Here is a 21,106-nt window from a genome sequence, read left to right on the forward strand (position 1 = left end):
GGCCATGCGGGTACGTGATCCCATCGCTTTCACTTGTCACATTGTTGCTTAGAAAGAAAAAGACACATTCGCAGTGATCATAGGGTGCTATTATTCTTTCTATTTAGGATTTTTCCATTAAATGTATGCCACAGCAAAAATAATATTTATTTAAAAAATAGGACAATAGCAATTAAAGCATAGTGTTGCAATATTTTGCATGACAATATTGTATCAATACAGGGACACCAAATATCTAAATGTTATTAAATTAAATTAAATACTCTGGGAGTTTTATTACCAAGAGGGCTCATCTCATGCATCACCAGCCTGAGTTAATGTTAGCTGAGCAAACTTACATTAAATGAACTGATTAACCATCCAACACTGGAGACTAAAATACCTCCTAATCAGAGTAAGCTAATGGCTCAGTCATATGAGGGAAAATAAGACAGGAGCATCCTTACCTCTACAAAAAAACTTGGCAGCTTTCTGATGGTTTTATAGAATTTTTTCACATTTTGTGACTGACTGCAACTATTTATTGGTGACTAAATAGTTTCCCAGAGCTTGAAGTCGTTGCACACTCACAAGTACTTTTGATCAAGGTTGCCTTCTATTAACCCTACCTGAGAGAAGGCAACCTTTCTGCAGTCGCAGTCTTGGTTGGACTGACTGCAAACACTCACAGAGAGATCATCAAAGATGTGCAAATAATTGCTCTCTGATTTATAGATACAGACAGATTTCCAATGTGTTGCCACTCTGCCAGTCAGAAAAAATCTCGACTCAACTGGTTTTATTCTTGTTGGAACAGGAAGGCTGCAGAGGCCAAATGTGAAAGTTAAATGTGAATTTCTGCCCATGTACACAACAGCAGATATATTATTTTCAGTGATTTATCACAGTTAACTGCTGCATCATCACAATCAGATTGCATGTAATAGCCAAACTGAACCCATTCAAATAACTGAAGTGAGATAAATTCATTGGATAAAAAAGATATTAACAGTTAAAATTTGAAATTATAATTTGCAGTTTAAAAAAAGGTGATATTTTATTGCAAAATGTTAAAAATTGCAGTAATTTTTTACTGAGGCTTCCAGTGCAGCAGAAGCCTCAATAGGTGAAGTATTGTGATAGTCATGGGGTGTTTGATGATTCACAACATTACTCTCATATATGCTTATGAAAAGCTAAAAAAGCTAAAAAAAAACTTTAGTTTATTTATTTATTTTATTTTTGCTTGTTTTTTTTCCTTCTTTTTGCTGGTAATCACCTAAAATGTCAAAAATTTTCAAAATCTCGAAGTCCTTTTCAAGTGCAGAATTTTAACAAAAAAAAAAGCGTAATTAGTTTGAAAGCACTGAAAGAAAAACTAGACATAAAGTAGAGCCGAATAAAGACCGACACCAGGGATGCACCAATCATGAAACATGAACACTTTGCCTGATAGTCAATAGTGTTCCCACACTAACCCCATAATACCGTAACTTATTCATTACTCCTGAGATACCAGTTGCTGTTCCTCTTTCTGTGCCAGGGAAACAGTAACTTAACTGTAGTCACATCTTTTAGCTTGTCATCACACGATGTTTGAGAACAGTGAAATAAGTGAAATAACCACTGACACTGGGAAATCTCATCGTACATACAAATATTCAGATGGATCATCTGTAACGTGCGAAATGCTCGATTTTAAATTTTTGCATAGATTGTTTTATGTTCACTGAGCTCAAAGCTGCAGTGCGATGTCGCAGCACTGCCAATATACTCACACTAAATCATAATAATGAGACTTTTCTGATTCTCTGGGTTTTTTTTAATAAAAGTGGATCACTCGCTTGCAGTGCATCTACAGCAGGCAACAACAAACAGTAAAATCAGCACACTGACCTCCATAATACCATCACTTATTCATTACCCTGTAGATGCCAGTTGGGCCTCAGGCTAACCGACTGTGATCACATACAGTACAATATGGATGGCAACCCCACATTTCACTGTCTTACCCTTCCCCCACCACTCTCCTCCACCTTCTCCAGTCCTCGTCAACGTCACTAATCCTGATCCTTAAAGGGATCCGCCGCTTCCGTTTGGAGAGAAAATACTTTGTAGGTTACACAAACGAGAACACAGGAAGAACAGAGCGAACGTTAGCCTGTTCAGATTGATTAACATTCTCAGCCGGAGAATAATATACAACCCTGCGGAGCTTTTATTTTTCTTTGTATCCTGTGTCACTGATAGGAATAAGAATGGGCCGGGGTCTGGACGGTAGAAAAACGGAGCATTAGGTTTGATTTCAAAATTTGAGGTTACATTTTGGACAACTTTTGTTTTTATTTGCACATTACAATCAGAATGACACTGTCATAAATAGTGAGCATACTGTGAGAGATGCTGAGAGATCTTCCCTGTGATGGAGATTACTAGAGTGCACGCGGTCAAGTGTAAACCATCAGTCTTATCTCTTCTGCCCCACTCGGCTCTGTATCTGTATTTGTGCTTTAACAAATCGCCATGACCCACTCTAATCTGGCAGGGCCACATTATACTGGACTATACCCTCTCTTGAGAGTCTCACTCAATCAGCCAGTCAGATTAACACTTTCTATCTCTTTCTTCATGACTTCCTTTCTCAAACGCACGCACATGCAAAGAGTCAGATGGGATCAGTCCCGTGAACAAGAGTGAGCAGCTGAGCAGATTCAATGGCAGGCAGCAAGAAAGTCATTCCTTTATTTGCCAGGAAAAGACTGAACCAATGAAAGACTGCTAGAGGGTAACCAATCAGACTTCTCTGCAACAGCTGGCTCCAAAGAATCACAGGCAGAGGGGTGGAAAAAAGGAAAGGAGAGAAAGTCAGCAACTCCTGGAGGAGATTTTTTTTCCTCGCTTTTCCTCCAATTCAACATATTCAGCGGCATGTCGGGCTTGGTGAGATACGGGTTTTTCTTGCAGGCGCACAATCCTGTTTCAAGGAGCAAACAGATTGTGTGGTCTGAAAGCTGAGCCAGGCTTCAAACAGAAACACCACAGAGTGAAGGAGGCTACATCATTACCGCACAACCCAAAGCCAACCTTAGCTTTACTCACACAACTCCAAAAACACAGAGAAGAGACGATCACTGATGAGTCATTTTGCCTTACCCGAAGTCGTCCAGGGAATACATGTCGCAGGAGAAGAGGGCACAGTCCTCAAGCACGGGATAGAAGGAAGTATAAAAAGGGGAGATTATGGAGGAGAGGGGGAAATGTCAGCCTGAGAAGAGAGAGCAATACGCATGCTGTCCAACCCTGCTGCAGTCAACTCAGTCTTTCCCCTCTGCACATCCCTCTAAAAAAGTTTAAAAAAAGAGAAAAAATCTACTACGCCAGCAAGGCAGTCATGAGCATGAGACAGAGAGAGTAGGAGGGAAGGAGTGAGCGAGAGAGATGAGGAGTGTTGCAACAGAGTAAGGGAATGCAAGAGAGAGAGAGAACATGTGACCAACGCAGACCAGTCACCTCCCTCTGCTTCGGGGACCGAGTCGTCGTCTTTCAACCTCCGAGGAATAATTTCCACTGGATGGAAATTACATGTTAGCCTGTATTGGAAACAGGAGCGCTTTTACACTCCCCTTTCTATACAGCAGCTTTAAATAGATTCTGCATGTCAGCCTTTTATCACTAATTAACTACAGAAGAGAAAACAACAGCAACAGTTCATTCATTCAGCTCAGATATCATAACAGACACAACATTCCAGTTCTCTGCAGGAACAACAGAGCGTAACGAGCAACAAAAGTTTCCCTGATCTGGCGTAATATTCGCGGCATCCCTGCGGCTTTTATCAGAATTCGCCCTCCAACGGCGGTCCATCTGGCAGGAGCAAACTTAAAGGCTTTTAAGCTTCTTTGCAGCAGTGAGCCGAGGTGTAGGAAACAAACAAAGAGCGATCCACTGAAAGATTAGGAAGCTTTATGGATTTAAGAAAATAGCCAGAAACACACAACGGATCCTGGGTTCTAAAGTGGCACCCAGAAGGTCTGAGTTCATGTGCATCCAGGATTAGTGACGTTTGGCTGAGGCCTAAGCGAAAACTTTCAAGCAGACTTTGAACTCCACAACAAACAGAAAAAAAGTGTTAAAATGTTGTTACTGCAAGTAAACACAGGGCCAGGTACCAATACTGATACCACTACTTTTAAACTGTAAAGGCAGCTTATTTAGAAGAGAGCAGCATGTCATGATTTATAAGATGAATCATCATCAGTTTATGAAGACATTTTAATGATTACTAAATCACGGTGATTTTTACTTTCCACAGTAATTAGTTAACACAAAAAACTCCACTTTTCAGCTTTTACTGTATTTCATTTAAGAATTATTTAACACAATCCAGTACATACTGAACTTAGAGGATACAAAAGTACCGTCCATATTGATTGATTACTTTTGGAAAGTTAGTATTGATCTGATACCAATACCAGCCTTGGTTTGACACTAATCAATATTTGGATCGATCCGTCCACCTCTAGCGAAACCCTTGGGGAGTGAAAATGGAGAGACTAAAGGTTAGGCGGAACCTGTTTGACCTCCACCATGCCAAAGGACACAGCCTTATGGATGATGTACAGGAGCAGATAGAAAACAACCAGATAAGGGTAGATTCATAAAGGATTGCCATGTGAGAGTCAATTAATCATTTGTGATATTCAGTTGTCACTATTATTGCTAGTTTAAAGCCATTTTCCTTTCCCCTGAAATCCAGGCTTTATCATTGTATCACAAATGGGAGCGCTGTGGCTGCGGTGATGCCGTCTCTCGTGGAGCTGCTCTCTGATCAGCTCAGAGGGCAGCAGCCTGCAGTAGGAGGCATAACTCAGCGTTTTACCTTGCAGTGAGTGCACTCGCTCATTCTACTTTTTGCACAGTGAATCACCACAACGAGCCCTTCAGAAATAATCCTGCCCTATAATAGCAAAGGACAGACGCCTACATGCACGCTCACGGTTCTTCCTCCCAATCCACTCTGCCTACTCGTAACACGCACGCACAAGCATGCAGAAACAGCCAGGTCTAGACTGACGGTAGAGAAGAAGTGCCGCTTAATGAAATCTCTAAAAATAACTCCACTCTCGTGTGTACGCTTATGTGCAAGTGCGTGGTCACCCACATACATGAATGCATGCGCACCCTCGCATAAATGCTGCAAATGGAAGCGGCGAGGTTGAACAAATGGGCCCATTGAATGTAATTCTTTTAATTTTTTTCCCTTTAACCCTGCAAAAATAAAAGCCAGGTCGCCCCTCGCTGATGCTTTGTGGAGATTTAAGACTTCCCTTTTGGGCCTGAGTCAAAGAGCAGATCTGCCTCGGGTGAAGACAAACACACAGGATGGGATACAAGCAGCGTTGCTTTACAGAAAAAGAGGAAACGGCGTGCTCATCCGACTGGCCTGGAAGATATGAATCTTGCATGTTTACGTCTTGGAGCAGTTGAGCCACTGGCTTTGTGCTGGGTGAGGTTACAGGATGACGGTGAATTATTGGGACTGGAAATAAAAAAATAGAAGCACTTCACAAATATGCTTTATTCCATTTTTTGTTCCCTTTCTCTGTCTTTTTCCTTTTCCTTTTTGATTCCACAGACTCTCAGCAGACTCTCTCACAAACATACAGGCCAACACCGGTAGCTACAGGAAAAGCAGAGCGAGAGTGCACTGTATCTGAGGAGAGCTGTCAGAGTAAATCTGAGGCTGTAAAACGGAATGGTGCAGGCTGACTGCAGCTACGGAGACATGGAGGAGTCAAACTAAGGCAGGAAGGGGAAAACATAAAAGGACTGCTTCATAAATAGCACAGAGTATAAAGACTGCTGCTCCTCCTGCTGAAGAAGAAGATCTGGGCCTCAGCACGTTCTGCATACCAGCACAACCAGGAGAGGGCTCAAAATACCGCCCATAAGCTCAGATGTAGAATGAGGAGTTCAAAACGAGCCACAGACTGGATAATATGCATATATGCAACCATCATGGTTTCTGTAGGTGTATATGGTAAGTGGGTGAGGGGGTGGGGGTCTGTTAACCTGCCTGGCAACCACCGGAATAAACACCCTCCTCCTCCTCTTGCCACGGTTATAAGCACCCTCATTTATCCTGTCCCCCACCCACCACACCAACACACTCCCCTCCTGCAGCCACTCACCCCGGCGGTGCATCAATCACATTTAACGAAAGCAGTATTTTATTTAATTTATTTTTTTATCATTTCACCGGGTGCACCCGAGTTGCTTATATAGGGAAATACATGATGCTGTCGTTTCCATGACAACACTAACCTGGCCTGAATCCTGCATTCAATGCACTGGGTGGGTCCGGCGGTGACAAAGAAGGGGGGTGGAGGGGGTGGAAAGCGAAGAAGTCATTTCGATAATTCGCCATTTAACAATATGACATAAAAGCGCACAGTTAAAGGGCGCACGTATGGAAGGTGGGTGAAGGGGATGAGGCCGGGTGGGTGGGCACCCGGAGGGAAAACTGGCAATAAAATATGAGAAGATGCTGCAGTTATTCAGTAAATGATCATTCCAGCGAGGTTATTGTGGAAATGCAGATGCAGCCCCGGAGAGGGCTCCGTGTCGCTGCGCATCTGCCATGACGCGTCAAACAGAGCGCACGATACGGTGCTTACCTCATTTTCCTCCTCTTTTATTCAACCGGGGCTGATGGCACTGATGAGGCGGCTCAATACGTCCCGCTAATATTTCAGTATATACCCTCGTGTGAGGCTCGGAGCAGCCTGCCGGCCTCCACTTTGTGTCCTCTCTACGCGTCTGTAGCGATATCACAGGCTGAGGATGGGTCGTGAAACGCTAAGCGAAAACCCGAGCGTTTTCTTCCATCCGCTTTGTGCTCCGTTGTCTCTGCTCTCCGCACGCGCTGCTGCTTACGCCGCGTGTCCTTAAGTCCATGTTCAGTCGGTGCTCGCGCTCGGTAGAAGACGGTGAACCGTGATCGTCAGCCGCCTCCTTCATGCCATATTTTCTTCCCATTCGGAGTGTTTTGGTGAGGTGGACAGATTTTGGGGAAAATGCTAATACGGCGTGCAAAGGGAGAGGGGAGGGGGTGCGAGCTGACCGGCTCAATGCTGCCCACCTGCGGCCAAGACGCACACATGCAGGGAACTGACGCCCCCTAAGTACCCCACCCGTCAGAGTCTCAGCAGGCAAGCAAGTAGTCTAGTCTAGCCCCCTAATGTATGGAGGACCACATGAGCCAAAACTAAAGCTAACGAAACAAATGATTGTTAGTACACACACACACACACACACACACACACACACACACACACACACACACACACACACACACACACACACAACAATATTTATATTTATTTTGATTTGCTTGTGTATTTATTTACCGTTAAATTAATCCTCTATTTATTTGTCTTCCAATTAGATTTTACATTCTATTAATTGATTTACGCATCATTGTATCCATATGATTATTTTCTTAAATTATTTTTTTGCTTTTTACATTTCTTTTATTAATTTCCATTGAATTTTTTCCAACTATTTTATGGGGTCAGCTTTGTTCTTTCTAACTAACCTCAGGCTCTTAACAGAAATGACTCCCTCGAATAGTTGCTAGAGAACTGAGGTGCTTGGCTGGTGTGGTGGAAAATAATGATGTCTTAATATAATTCAAAAATCTTGACCTGTTTGTGAAAAAATCTCTTCATCCTACATGGTCTTAAAATCCGTATACATGGGAAGTAATTCCAATGACTAGTTGCTTGTTGCCTAGGTAACCTTCTGTATTTACTACCAAGTCATCAGGTCATATGTTAGTCAAGAGAATCCTCACTGGTAGTCTCTTCAATCACTCACAAGTTGAGAAAAACTTATGTGAGGTTCCGCTCACTTTGCATCCCCGGTGTTTATTTCTCCCATAGTTGCCTGAAGTTATCACACTGCTGTGAAGTACTGTTTACCTCCACAAAACTTCAACCATGCATTATGCATTATGATATCATGAGGTTGCTCAGCAACCACCTACCAATGGGCTAAAATGAATTATTTTTTCCATTTCTATACTTAGAAGACCTTAAAAGGGATTGTCTCATTTTCTTTTCATGGCCTACAGCAAAACACAACAAATAATACTGAAGCTTGGACATGTACCCGTTACATTTATATTAGCATTAAATTTATTATCCACTTTTATTTATTAATTTATGTATTAATTATTTTATGTTGCATTTAATTCCATCTTTTATAAATATATAATTTTTTTTTATTTGGGCAATTTTAGCCCTCCATATAAGGGCGTCTAAAGGCGCTACAAATGTTGTATTCTGCTTTAGAGTAAAATGTTGTTTTTTTGTTTGTTTTTTTACAACTAATTGATTTCAGTTTCCACTCTACAGTCCCTGTGAGTGGATTTCCTTTGTTAGAATTTTCAATAAAACAAAAGCCAACATGTCAAAGAAAGAATTAAACAACAAAAAGATAACAGTGAAAAATATAAGACAAAACATCATTTGTATTTCATCAATTACTTCCAGAGAGATTTTAATGTTCAATGGTATTTTGCAGCCCCAAGTGTTAAAGTGGTAAGACAAATAAATGTTACATTCACTCTGTAGAGTGGCAGCTTTAAATCACTGTTGTTAAAAGATCTGAAAGTTTCCTGATAAAAGGACATAAACCGATAAAACAATCAGCCAGCCTTCAGGATTTTTAAACCACCTCAGTGTGCCTCATAACAGCAGCAGCTATGTTCACACTAAAATCAGCTAAACCCCAACCAATTATCACATAAAAAAAAGTCCCATTTACTCATGCACGTGTGCTCATTTGGCTTTTCTGTTAACCATAAGGAGTGTGACATGCTACACATCGTACCACTGATCGGATGGCGGACAGCTTTAAAGCCTGAGAGCAGACGTTGGTTTATGAAAAGCTCCAGTAAGTGCTAAATGTTAATTAGCTTAATAGACCTGCTGTATTTTTTTAAATCAGGCAGAAGCAGTGCATTATAGAAAAAAAAAAAACACCTCAACAGTTCTGTTAAATATCTTGCCAGTGACTGATGGCGCACAGCTGAGAAGCACATCAGACAGTTACAGTGTAATGGTCTCATTCTTCCCCTTCATAAACTGATATAGGTACAATAAAAAGTGGAAAGACACAGATTTGAAAGGGCTTCACATCACTGAAAACCTCAGCATACGCTTCATTTTGATTCTCCTTGCACTCCAGGCAAAAGTCAGAGAAACCTAGCAAACCAAAATAGTGTATATTTCACCCACAGCGTCCTCAGATCAGTTTCAAGCTTTTTAGTACATCTACCGATCTAAACAGAGATTTATTGCAGAAAAAAGGGTCAAAGGAAATCAAACTGGCAGTGAAGGATTTTACACACAATCAATAAATAATAGGAAAGGGGTCCTGTGTAAAGAGCTCGGAGCACAAACAATTTGAATATGTTCAAATAAATTTCTTATTAGATCCTTCTGGTTTCAAATAGTGGGTAACAACCTCCTCACTTACAGTACCCTCCTCAGTCCCACATAACCAACAAATCAATAATGGCTGAACAAAAGTTGGATCTAATATTAACCGTTAATGAGACGTCTGGATATTTTAGTGAGATCTTTTTTCAGAGACTGTTTCTGATATGACAGTGTTAACAAAACGGGGAAGGGCCTTGCTTCACTAGTGCTTTCCTGAGTTGTTAAATACAAAATAAAAGTTTGACAATTAGAAAAAAATCACACTGTATTTCTTTCTGTGCACAGTTTTTGTTGCAGTGTTCTCGGATCTCCAGCTCAGTCTGGAGGGGCTCTGAAAGGCAGCAAAACAAACCTCTTCAGTCCATTATCTGGTGGCAGGAGTGTGTACTACACAAGGACAGTGAAGCCAAACTGTAAAAACGCACCCATCGGGTCAGACAGGGCCTTTGGTTTTCGCATTGATCCGTTTGATTTGTTTTGTGTCATGTCGCTGGGTGCAAGGCTACAGTACGCGAGGGGGAGATTTCTTTTTACATGTAGTGTGGAGACAGAGAAAGGGGGAAATAAGAGGATTTTTGTCTTTCAAGCAGGCGCATGTGAGACCCCCGACAGTTTGTCGCAGTTAGGATCTGTGTGCGGATCGGGGAAAGGAAACCTTAGGTCAAAAAGTTTCTCTTCAATCAAACCACTTCAGTTCATTCAGATCCACATCTGTGTTAGCGTCTGAGTTCGTTTCAGTTTGGTTTGGTTCAGTTTAGTGCAGTTTGGTTCACTTTGCTTCAGCCGCAGCCACAGCAGCAGCAGCGAGAAGCTGGACAGTATCCATTTCTGTGCTCGCTCAGACTATCCTCCACTGCATCACGCTCATGTCCTTCCCACCTGTCGACACCAGGTAGCTGTCATCATACAGGAAGGTTACGTTGGTCACGTGACTGCTGTGGCCACCGTAAACATGGCTGGGAGCCTGGAAAGAAACAAAAACAATACACTTTTTCGATACTGAGCCGAATATCCTGCTTAACATCACTGTGAGCAGCATCTCACCCTGAACTGTGAGCAGGGGTATGAGAAGAGGTGGACCTTCCCAAAGTCGTCTCCGGTAACCAGGAGGCTCTTATCGTTGGATCTGCACACGGCGTTGATGTCGGTGCCGTCTGAGCCCTCGGGCCACAGGCCTGGGGAAGCAGAGGGCGCCGGAAATGTCTAGTGAATGCACAATTAAACACCAACATACACGTAAAGAGGGAGATCAAAGGATCTGCCACTTACCAAAGACCTGGAAGCCCAGAGTGCAGGTGTGGGTAGCCCACTCAATATCTCTGGTTGTCTCCACGCTGACCACCTGTTTACACACTGATGGGATCCCTGAGGAAGCAAATACAAAGAAAATACACAAGAGGTCTTAGCGTGGCTTAGAATGGGTACTGTGTGCACTGACTAGCACAAAAATATATGTGATATTTTTCTGCACCCATCAGACCACTGCAAGGAGCTCAGAAACATGCAGCTCAAAAACAAAAGTCTCTGATAGAAAGCGCTTGCTCTTATTATTCAAACTACATAGCTGGCTGTCAGTTTGATATGTTTTTAATAGGATTTCAACACCTGATTCACAACACAAGTGAAGTCAGTGCATGCCAACTCCAAATTACTGTGACTGACAACTTTACACTCAACATCTTACAAAACTAACTAAGATTGCTCAAATGCACAACCAAGTTTGTGCTCTCCTGCTACCTCAGAGCTGGTTTTGAACACAGTTTTGCACATGGTCAGCGCACAGTGACTAGTTTCATGAATGCATGAAAGGGGAAAAATCATTTTAGGACAACTTTACTAGATTTCGTGGCATTTTTAAGGATTATATCTATCCTAAAGGAAACCTGAGGATAAGTGACTTACAGTACAGTATCTCATAGTCGCCTGAATTTGATACCAGGTACTGAGAGTCCACAGACCAGTCCAGATGAGTGATGAAACTGGAGTGACCCTGGGAGAAGTTAGAAAAGTTTAAAAATGCATCTTAGATACACACAGCAACACACACTTCACAGTATTTTGAGAGTGGAGTCAGTATGGGTATCCAAGATCTATAAATAATCCTAGAAATGTTGATGCATAGACTCAGCAGGGTATGACTCTGGGGGTTGTTATTTATGACTTTGCCGGTTCTCTGTAAACACACATCCAGAAAGCAGTGAAATGCAGAACTGAGGAGGGAGCTAAAGATAAAGGTGAAGCAGAAAGGAACTTGAAATAAAGGATGAGGGGGATTATAAATACAGGTGCTCACCGAGCACTTCCCCACTCGACTGTACTTCCTCCCATTTTCTGCCACAGCATAGATATAGATGTAGTTGTCGTGGGATCCGATGGCCAGGAAGTTACCATCTATATAAGATGAAGAAAAGAGGAACATTAGAGGTCATAAAATGAAGTATAAATTAAAAAACATGTTTGCAGATGTCAAATAATTAACTAGACTGTTGTAGATGGATATCCACTGTGAGGAGGGAGGCGATACATTTGATGCTGCAGGTATAGCAGATGTTCATTACCTAATATATGAAAATATGGATCAAAGCATTCTTACACTCTCACCAGAATATCTAATATTTGCAGAATTAATTTAAAACTAAATAATCTAATGTAATTTTTTAATGTATATATTAGTGCTGGTAGCGTTAATCTCGTTAAAATGACGTCAACGCCATAACTGCATTAATGCAGCAAATCTCCGTTAGCGAGTTAACGTCAATCACCCCGTGCGGGGCTGCACAGCGTCAACGCGTTAGCGCAGTTAGCTGGTTAATGCGTTAGCGCCCTCCAGCCCCACGAACAGCAATAGTTAAATCAGTAATTAAAAAGTAAAAATTAATAATAAAAAAATAGAAGCATTAATTAATCAGGTTTCCTACTGTTTTAAATGTCTACATTTGTATGTATTAATTTTTGGTTTTTATAACAATATTACTTTACTTGGTCATTCATATACACTCACTGATCACTTCATTAGGTACACCTGTTCAACTTCTTGTTAACAAGAAGGCTATAATTAGCCAATCACATGGCAGCATCTCAGTCATTTAGGCATGTAGACAAGGTCAAGACTGCTGAAGTTCAATCTGAGCACCAGACTGGGGAAGAAGGGTGATTTATGTGACTTTGAAAGTGGTGTGGCTGTTGGTGCCAGGCAGGAGTGTTTCGAAACTGCTGAAGTGGGATTTTCCCACACAAACATCTCCAGGGTTTACAGAGAATGGTCGGAAAAGGAGAAAATATCCAGCGAGCAGCAGTTCTCTGGGCGAAAGTGCATTTTTGATGCCAAAGGTCAGAGAAGAATGGTCAGACTGCTTTAAGCTTAAGCGGATTTCACATAAACAATATAACAGCAGGGATCCACCCTGCCCTGTATTTTTGGTTCAGGCTGATTCTGGTGTAATAGTACAGGGGATATTTTCTTGGCATCCTTTAGTACCAAGTGATCATTGTTTAAACTCCACAAATGACCATGTCCATCCCTTTATGACCACAGTGTACCCATATTCTGATAGCTGCAAGACAATGTGCCATGTCACAACACTCAAACTGGCTTTGAGTTCACCGTATTCAAATGGCCTCCACAGTCACCAGCTCTCAATCCAGTAGAGCACGTTTGGGATGTGATGGAACGCGAGATTTGCTATCATGTCAGTATGTTTCCAGCTCCTTGTTGAATCGATGCCACAAACAATTAAGCCTGTTCTGGAAGCAAAATCGGGTGTACCTAATAAAGTGGCTCATGAGTATATGACTTCTTTTGTTTTGATTTTGGCAGTTTTAGGTCTCTTCAATCAACATAAACTACAACACATACAAGTCTTCTGTGTAGTCTTCTTAATTTTCCTAACATGAATACACAAACATGAGATTAACACCATACCTGGCCCATAGCGCATAACCGACAGCTGCTCATTCCCATCTGTGTGCACTGTGACTAAATCCTTAGAGTCTGTGTCCAGTACCAGCCACCTGCAGGATTGATGACAGAACCAATCAAAATCTTATAAATACTTTTTTTTTTTAGCTGTAAAGTAAAGGCTGTATCTCTTAACCAAGTGCATTGGCACTAAATGCTTTTTGGTGATGGTGTCTATACCTGCCCGTCTGGGTTCCTACAGCAACCACAGCTCCAGAAGGATGGAAACCTGCTGACTGTGCAGCATCCTGTGAGAAGAAGAAAGAATATGACATTTAAAGTCCACCCCTTCACTCATTAATGGGTTTTGATTATTGTTACCTCACTATGCAGATTCATTTGTGTGCAGCTTTTACGTTTATCTCCTGGTTTCACTCCTTGCCTTAAATTTAAGATGCGCTTGGTACATATGAGCATGATTTTGTGACCTCTACTTTTGTAGCCTACAGTGCGCAGACATTGAAAATGATGATCTCAGTCATGTAGAAGATGTATAGCATCATGCTAATCAGAATCAGAGTCAGTTAAGCACTTCACATCTCACCAGTATGACTGGTATCACACATATAAATTGATTTCTTTAGCAAGAGAGAAGAAATAGATGCAATAGAAAAATAAGATTTATTTTTTTACTGAATTTTTACTGAATTGTGTTATGAAATGTATTTGGAGGGAATCTTTAATGTGATCAATAATTCAAATAATCCAAATTCATATAACGTATAAATAATGTTATGCTGAAAGCTTTGCTGTAAATATGTATGTGCACTTTTGCTACTTGGTGTTCTGTTTATTCTAATAGACATAAAAATGATCTTCATATGTTTGCTGTGTAATTCCAGTGACTGACCCCAGGGGCCAGTGTTGCCTAAACTTACTTCCAGGCTCTTGGACCAGATCAGCTGATGGGAGCTTGAGTCCCACAGACAGACCTGCCTGTCATACCCACAGGTCAGGAACTGAGGTTTCCAGGGATGGATGGCTAAACCCCACAACTCATCAGTGTGACCCTGCAGAAAAGAAGAGAAAGAAAGAGAAAGAAACAAAGCTGATAAAACTAATGAGCAAACTACTGTTTTGGGGTTGTGCAAAGCATTTGAACACATCCTGTTGTAACTTAATCAAACACATTCATTTATTCATTAAAATTTGATTTTCATCTGCATGAACTTGAAGTTTAACCCTTTGAGATGAGCTAGTAGTAGGTTCTAAGGAAAGGAAGAAAGAAGGAACCCTCCTATTGGACAGCCAATGTAGGGATAAACCTGACTGCTGCATGTACCTGTGTAATGGGCATGAACTCTCCATCCAAACAGCCTTGCAAAACAAAGTTCTTTGTGGTCCCGATGAGCACAGTCTCCCCTCTGCCCTCTGCTATAGTACGGATGGGACCAAACAACTCAGGCACCTGTAGAGAAAAAGCAGCGATCATGCACAGCACCGCTTCACCTGGAACCTAACAGCTGCCTCAGGCAAGACCAGCTAATTTATTATAATAATACAGTCAATGTGAACCACGAGTCTCATTGCTATAAATGCCTGTGAATCTCTTTGAAAGCACAAATCCATCTTATCCTCTGTAATATTTATGATACGATGCAGTATTCAGAATGCATAGTCAGCTGCCTCAGGCATGCATGCAAATTCTGGCTAATATTCCAGACTGAGACCTACTTGGAGGAAGGTGCTTGATATTCAGCTTAGCATTTTATTAATACATCTTAACAGTGTGTGCTTCTGGTGCATCATTAAGATGCTATAGAGCTCAGCAACTAAGCATTAAAAACCCAAGGATTCTGTCAAATGTTTAACAGCATGACTAGTGTACCCCATCTGTAAAATTATGTGTAATTTATAAACTTTGCATTTGCCTCAGAGCGTTTTTGCTTTCTCACCTCCACCGTTTGTGTCTGCTGGTAGCTGCTGTCCCAGGAAATGAGCCTGCGGTCTTTCCCCCCAGACACCAGAGTGCCGTTCCTCAGCATGCACAGAGCAAAGATGCTGCCTTCGTGAGCTCCTTGGATGACGTGGCTGATGCGATTAGTGCCTGCACAATGAAGATGAGACAGAGAAGGGCGTAAAGGTCGACTGTACGCAGAGGGCAGATTAACTGACAGAGACAGACGGTGTGATCAGGGTATAAAACTGTAAGACTGCACATGTCCTGCACCTTTTTGTCCTTTTAAATAAAACAGTTCAGATCGAGACACATCTTTGACTCCTAGTCTCCTGATTCCACCACCACAATGACGCATCTTTGAGCTTATAACCACAAAATCCTTCGCAGACAGAATCATTATTTGTTTTTTTTGGTTGTGCTTCTGACGCACACTTCTTCTGCGAGTCAGGTGAAAGCACACAGCTTTTTCTATTTTTGACCACACCCCTATTTTCAGCCGTGGTACGCTCTCTTTCTCTGCAGACTCACTCACTGTGTACACCCTAAAGACATGATCCTTTTCACAGGCGAGCGTGAAACAGTCGAGTACCTTTTCCCCACACCAGGATGTTCCCACTCGAGTCTCCGGTTATAGCGTCTCCATTTTCCGCGAAGGTCACGCACAACACAAACTTGGGCTTCTCTTGTTTCTGCAGTAAACACAAGAACATACATGAACTGAATTTTGCTCAGCTACCCCCAAATTTCTATATATAGCAAAGCAACAACTCATGACATTACATGCTGTCATGACTCTATATGTGAATATACTTCCTAACATGTGAGGAACAGCCCTACCTCAAACAGTCCCTGCTTCTTGACCAGCATGCCTTTCTCCAGGTTCCAGAAATATAGATGGGACTTGCCACACGTCACCACGATGTTGCTGTCTGTGGGGTGAAAGTCCGCAGCAAACACCGACTCGTTGGAGCACTGAGCCGAAACACGTGGGAAAAAAAAGAAAAGAAAGAATGAAGCTCAGGAGAAACATTAAACACTGAGCATACTGAGGCAATCACACCCAAACACAAAGAAATCACACAATACATGTGCAGATACCTTAACTTCAGCCAGTCTGTCCTCTCTCTGCCAGTCCCACACAGAGAGAACGTGGTCGTTGGAGTCGTCGACAACACAAAGTGTGTTTCCTCCGTTCTGACATTAAAAATGTTTTAAAAATAAAGAGGTTAATTTTACAGAGAACTGGAACTGTCAAAGTAAAAAATGAATAACGTAATAAATAGACTCAGTAAATAAATAATCAATTCATTAGGTGCAATAAAAACATATTAAAAATAAATGTAGGCAATGAATAATTTAAAACTATATTACTGACAGTATTAATTTTTACTAGATTAGCTGAGTGCTTGAACTATATATTGTGAGCTTGGCACTGATAAACCAACAGAGGTGAAGTTAACCTCCGACCTGCTGTGAATGACAGCGCCTGTCCTTGCAGTAGAAACTAAGAATTAATTAATTAATTACATAGAACAGCAAACTAAATGGGAAACCAAGTTTAATAAAAAACAAAAGTAATTTAAACAAAATATGAACTTATGTCACAATTTATACATCAGTTCATGCAGTTTGTGACATTTTAATTAATTTATGAAGTCACTAATTTATTTATTTAAGTGTGTCAGAGGGGGTTTCCTCACCGACTTGGAGAAAGCCAAGCAGACGAGCGCTCTGTCAAAGAAGCCGGTGCCCAGAACATGGAGGGTGTTGAGGCTGACGGAGTCCCACACACGAACGTGAGGAGCCAGCTGCTGCCAGACAGGGAGTACACACAACCATCGGCACGACACATCAGTTTGATGTGACGTACGGCTTGAAGAAGCAAATTCACTGAGAAAAATATACTCACTGGCCACTTTATTAGATACAGTTCAGCTGCTTATTAATGCAAATATCTAATCAGCCAGGGTTACACTAGTTTCTTGAACACGGAAATGAGTTCACTGCTCTCAAATGCTCTCTACAGCCACCACAACTCCACCACAACCCAAAGGCTGATTGGGTTGCATCATGGCTGTGCTCCAACATTTCTGCAGCATCTGTGTGATGTTATCATGTCAACATGAACCAACATCTTTGAGAAATGTTTCCATAGAGAATTAAAGCAGTTTGGAGGGAAAAAGGGGTCCAACTCTGTAAGAGTAAGGTGTACCTAACAAAGTGACCGGTGAGTGGAGCTGGATGCAGGAACTCTCTACAAGAACTGCCTGAATTAGGTAAATCTGTTCCTTCAAGAAAATAGAATTTACACCCAAACACAATAAATCAAAATGATAATGGATAACTTGATAAAACATGAGGAGCAGATCTCACTTACTTTTCCGTCTGAGGAGGTGCCCGCCACCTGCCCAGTTGCTATGGTGATTTTATCAGGGTGGACAGCCAGGCTGGTGGAGAGAAAGATGTGAAAAGTAGACGTGAAAACAGGCTTTTTGACATCAAAAGACCGTTTGAATAAAGATGAGCCATGTGCTCCCAGGACATGAAAGGCTGCTTTTGGTGAGTGAGCTTTTTAAAGACATGAATATGATATTCGCTGTAGCTACCACACGCTGTCTGCGTCAAACTGTGGAGGGAAATTAAACATATTAAGATGAATTCCTTTGGGGGCTTTGGCGGTGCAGCACCACTCGCAGGAAGTTCAAACACTTTGTCTTAAAAGGAGCAAGAATCTCTCTGTGATTCATCCTCTGATCTGTAATCCAAACTGGTGATTAATAAGCTGAACTTTTATTAACCTCAGCGTGTGATAACATAATCATGGCAGTGACTGCTCAAGGTTACTCTCACTGCACTCGGAGCTTTCCTACAAATATACTTTCAGCCTTGTGCCTGAATGCAACACTTGAGTGCACCTGTTACTTCGCCCGCTGTAGTTACATGAGTCAGTTGTGTATTTGTCAGGAATAGGAGAAACAAAAGGGGCAAAGAGATGTGAGCGAGATTAAAGACTTGATCTGGGCTGCTGACGTCTCTTACCATTTGATGTCGTCTGTGTGTCCGGTGTAGTGTCTCTGCAACCGCTCGTCCACGTTAGACAGGACGACCACGGAGGCGATGAAATACACCGTTTCTCCAGTGGGCAGCAAGTAAAGGTTGGAGCGACAGTCTCGACCGCGGTAACCATAGCTGAACAAGAAAGCGGTCAAGGAATGAAAGAAAAGCAAAACCCTAAATGGGTCCATAACACACGTTTTGCTCTGTTTTCCTTAATCACAAACAGCTATGTGCTTTCATATGTGTAGCATTCATAAATTTAAACTGTGTGGATCAAAAGTGAGATCAGGAGTAGCAAAAATAATAGACTATAAAAGTTCATCTTTTCATTTCATCCACTGACTGAGCTAATCTCGCCTTTCTTCTGATTGGCTGCCACTTGCAAACAGAACACTTGAACAGTGGGTGGGAGGGGCTTCTGTGACTGAGATGACTGCATTAAAGATTCCAGTCTCTTTGACATCATGTAGATCCAAGGAAAACGGTCTGAAACCAAGTGTTTAGAGCTTTTTAAAGCATTTCATGCTGCTCTATTAATATTATTGTTGAATTACACTTTGGGCATGTTTAATGTGGACATTCTTCACTGCAAAAGAAAACAAGCAAAAGCTAAATAGGTCCATTTTAAAAATGGGTAATTCATCATATCCAAAATGCACGGCCCACATTTGTATTTCTATCGGTGTGTTTGTTGTTTGTGCTTTCCTTATCAGATCTGATCATTTTCTGTTTTGCCTCTGGGTTCGTGACAGGCTTAACAACCAGCTATATTCACTCCTTCATCAACGAACAAAAGAAGCAAAGAAATAAAACCGCAGTGACACAAAGTAAAAATAAAACAGCACAAGAGGAGCTGCTGACTGGCCGTGCTTTAGCCTGCCAGCTGTGCGCAGGTTATTACTGACTCCAGGCCGCAGAGCGATGAGCCCGGCTCCGACAGCGGCAGCACAATCCGGTGAAAATGAACATCTGAACAGATCTGCTCTGACAAGCAGGGAAAGCAAAAAGACAGGCTCGCGCCTTCCTCCTCTTAACTCCCACAACTACATCACAATGTGGATTTCCTCAGATGATTACTTTGAGAAACTTTCCAAATCAGAAAGTGGGATTATACTTGAACTTTTTCCGTTCAAAACATGTCAAAATGCTCTCACACAAACTCCCTGCCTCCGGTATTTGGCAAATAGGTTGCAGTAAAAGGATACACCCAGTCCAGCTTGAGTTTGTTGCTGGGTAGCTCTGCTCTTGCCTCCAGGCAGTAGCTGTCCACTTGGTCTTTGGGCATGTACATGGTGACGGGGCGACCTTTCAAATACATTTTCACATAACCCTCCTCTAGAAAAGGCAACAAGAATAATCGGTGAGATAATGTTTAGATGCACAAACACAGAACCCCTGACTCCTGGGTGGAACTTACAGTGTCATTTTCTTACTATACGGCAAAACAGAAGCACACACAGCACTGCTACTTAATACATCCATTATGGTGTGAATGACAAGGGTGATAATACTGAGTGTAAAACAAGACGAGAGGATGAAGTGATGTGAGATGATCAAAAAATGACAGAGCTTGGGAAGACAAACAGCTTTTTAACGGACTTTTATTGGCCATTTCAAAACACATATTTGACAAGAAGCAGCACAAAATAAAACTGCAAACACTTTGATAAAAACTTTCACAACTCAGGAATATTCAGCTCACAGCAGAGATTGACCAACATGAAACGCAGACACAAGAAGCAGTGAAAAGAAAAAAAAAACAGATTGAGGCTTAGAAAAGGAAACACTAAGAAATCATTTTCAAACATGCAAAATAAACCATGCAGAAAACACCAAGGAAACCAAAATGAACAAAATGAACTTTAATGTTAACAGATAATCAGAAAGGTTGACTAATGGATCAAATTGATGGCTTTAAAGGTTTTTGTACTCATTTTGCTGCTTTTTCTCTGATTCTTTCCTTGTGTTGTTTTTAAAGGGAAAGATCAGGTTTAAAATCATGAATCTTCCTTTATTACTTTAGATTGATAATTGAAAATGTGCAGTCCTCTTTAGATAAGCTTGCTTATGTTTGCTAATAACAAATCTGGAAGTACTGGCTGGGGGATTTAATAGGGCTACGGTAGCTGGGTGTATCAAGGGGAGAGTAGGATGACAGGCTCCCTGACTTCCTCAACTGGATGCTAAAATTCGGGGTCTTTCTGACCGCTGAAACCTTGGCAGCGTTGCCTTTTTTGGCCATGCTGGCCCTGCTGATTTCTGGGGTTCGTTGTGTGTTGGCGGCTGAACGGGATGTTACAGCTGAAGCTGCAGGAACGCTGCCTTTCCCAGTCAACTTTGTAGAGCGGCTGAGGTAAATCTGTACTGTGACTATAACGTAGATAAGGAGAAAGAGCAGGGGAGTTGTTGATGAAGCGGGGTAATAGAGGTTGTCAGGGCCGGACAGATGAAGAGGGCAAAATAGGGACAAAGCAGGATCAAGAAATGCAAGAAGTTAGACACATGAAGTTTTTTTTACATTAAGTACAAGAATTATGAAACTGGTATGACACAGGGAAACTATGGAAATTATTCCCAATTTAAGCCAGCATATCGTTGAAGACTGGGATATATTTAGAAAAGTAGTAATTTAGTATCTGTTGAGTAATGAAATTAAATTTGTCATTTTTTGTTGGTCTCATATAAGATCTCCCCCTCAGTCATTTG

At 41.6% G+C, this 21,106-nt stretch overlaps 2 protein-coding genes across 5 annotated transcripts in view; both read right to left on the bottom strand.

The window, feature by feature from the left end:
• Positions 1–7,091, bottom strand: part of evla (Enah/Vasp-like a) — a 35,985-nt gene extending 28,894 nt beyond the window's left edge. The window contains exon 1 of one of the 2 annotated variants that reach the window (XM_063497287.1): positions 6,657–7,091. In XM_063497287.1, coding sequence (XP_063353357.1) covers positions 6,657–6,661 — 5 coding nt within the window. In that variant the 5' untranslated portion in view covers positions 6,662–7,091. Of the gene's footprint in view, positions 1–3,132; positions 3,417–6,656 lie in introns of those variants that run through there. The other variant, XM_063497286.1, reaches the window with a different exon arrangement.
• Positions 7,092–8,518: 1,427 nt separating this feature from the next.
• Positions 8,519–21,106, bottom strand: part of eml1 (EMAP like 1) — a 41,672-nt gene continuing 29,084 nt past the window's right edge. For 2 of the 3 annotated variants that reach the window (XM_063499574.1, XM_063499572.1), the window contains 17 exons: positions 19,606–19,735; positions 18,383–18,532; positions 17,721–17,790; positions 17,044–17,154; positions 16,442–16,537; positions 16,181–16,315; positions 15,933–16,032; positions 15,339–15,490; positions 14,726–14,851; positions 14,322–14,453; positions 13,624–13,691; positions 13,408–13,496; positions 11,779–11,876; positions 11,388–11,475; positions 10,755–10,850; positions 10,530–10,660; positions 8,519–10,449 (listed from right to left, as the gene is read on the bottom strand). In XM_063499574.1, the coding sequence (XP_063355644.1) occupies positions 10,324–10,449; positions 10,530–10,660; positions 10,755–10,850; positions 11,388–11,475; positions 11,779–11,876; positions 13,408–13,496; positions 13,624–13,691; positions 14,322–14,453; positions 14,726–14,851; positions 15,339–15,490; positions 15,933–16,032; positions 16,181–16,315; positions 16,442–16,537; positions 17,044–17,154; positions 17,721–17,790; positions 18,383–18,532; positions 19,606–19,735 (1,898 nt within the window). In that variant the 3' untranslated portion in view covers positions 8,519–10,323. The remainder of the gene's footprint in view (positions 10,450–10,529; positions 10,661–10,754; positions 10,851–11,387; positions 11,476–11,778; positions 11,877–13,407; positions 13,497–13,623; positions 13,692–14,321; positions 14,454–14,725; positions 14,852–15,338; positions 15,491–15,932; positions 16,033–16,180; positions 16,316–16,441; positions 16,538–17,043; positions 17,155–17,720; positions 17,791–18,382; positions 18,533–19,605; positions 19,736–21,106) is intronic. The other variant, XM_063499573.1, reaches the window with a different exon arrangement.

Source organism: Pelmatolapia mariae, linkage group LG16_19, assembly GCF_036321145.2.
Source record: "Pelmatolapia mariae isolate MD_Pm_ZW linkage group LG16_19, Pm_UMD_F_2, whole genome shotgun sequence".
NCBI classification, from domain to species: Eukaryota; Metazoa; Chordata; class Actinopteri; order Cichliformes; family Cichlidae; genus Pelmatolapia; species Pelmatolapia mariae.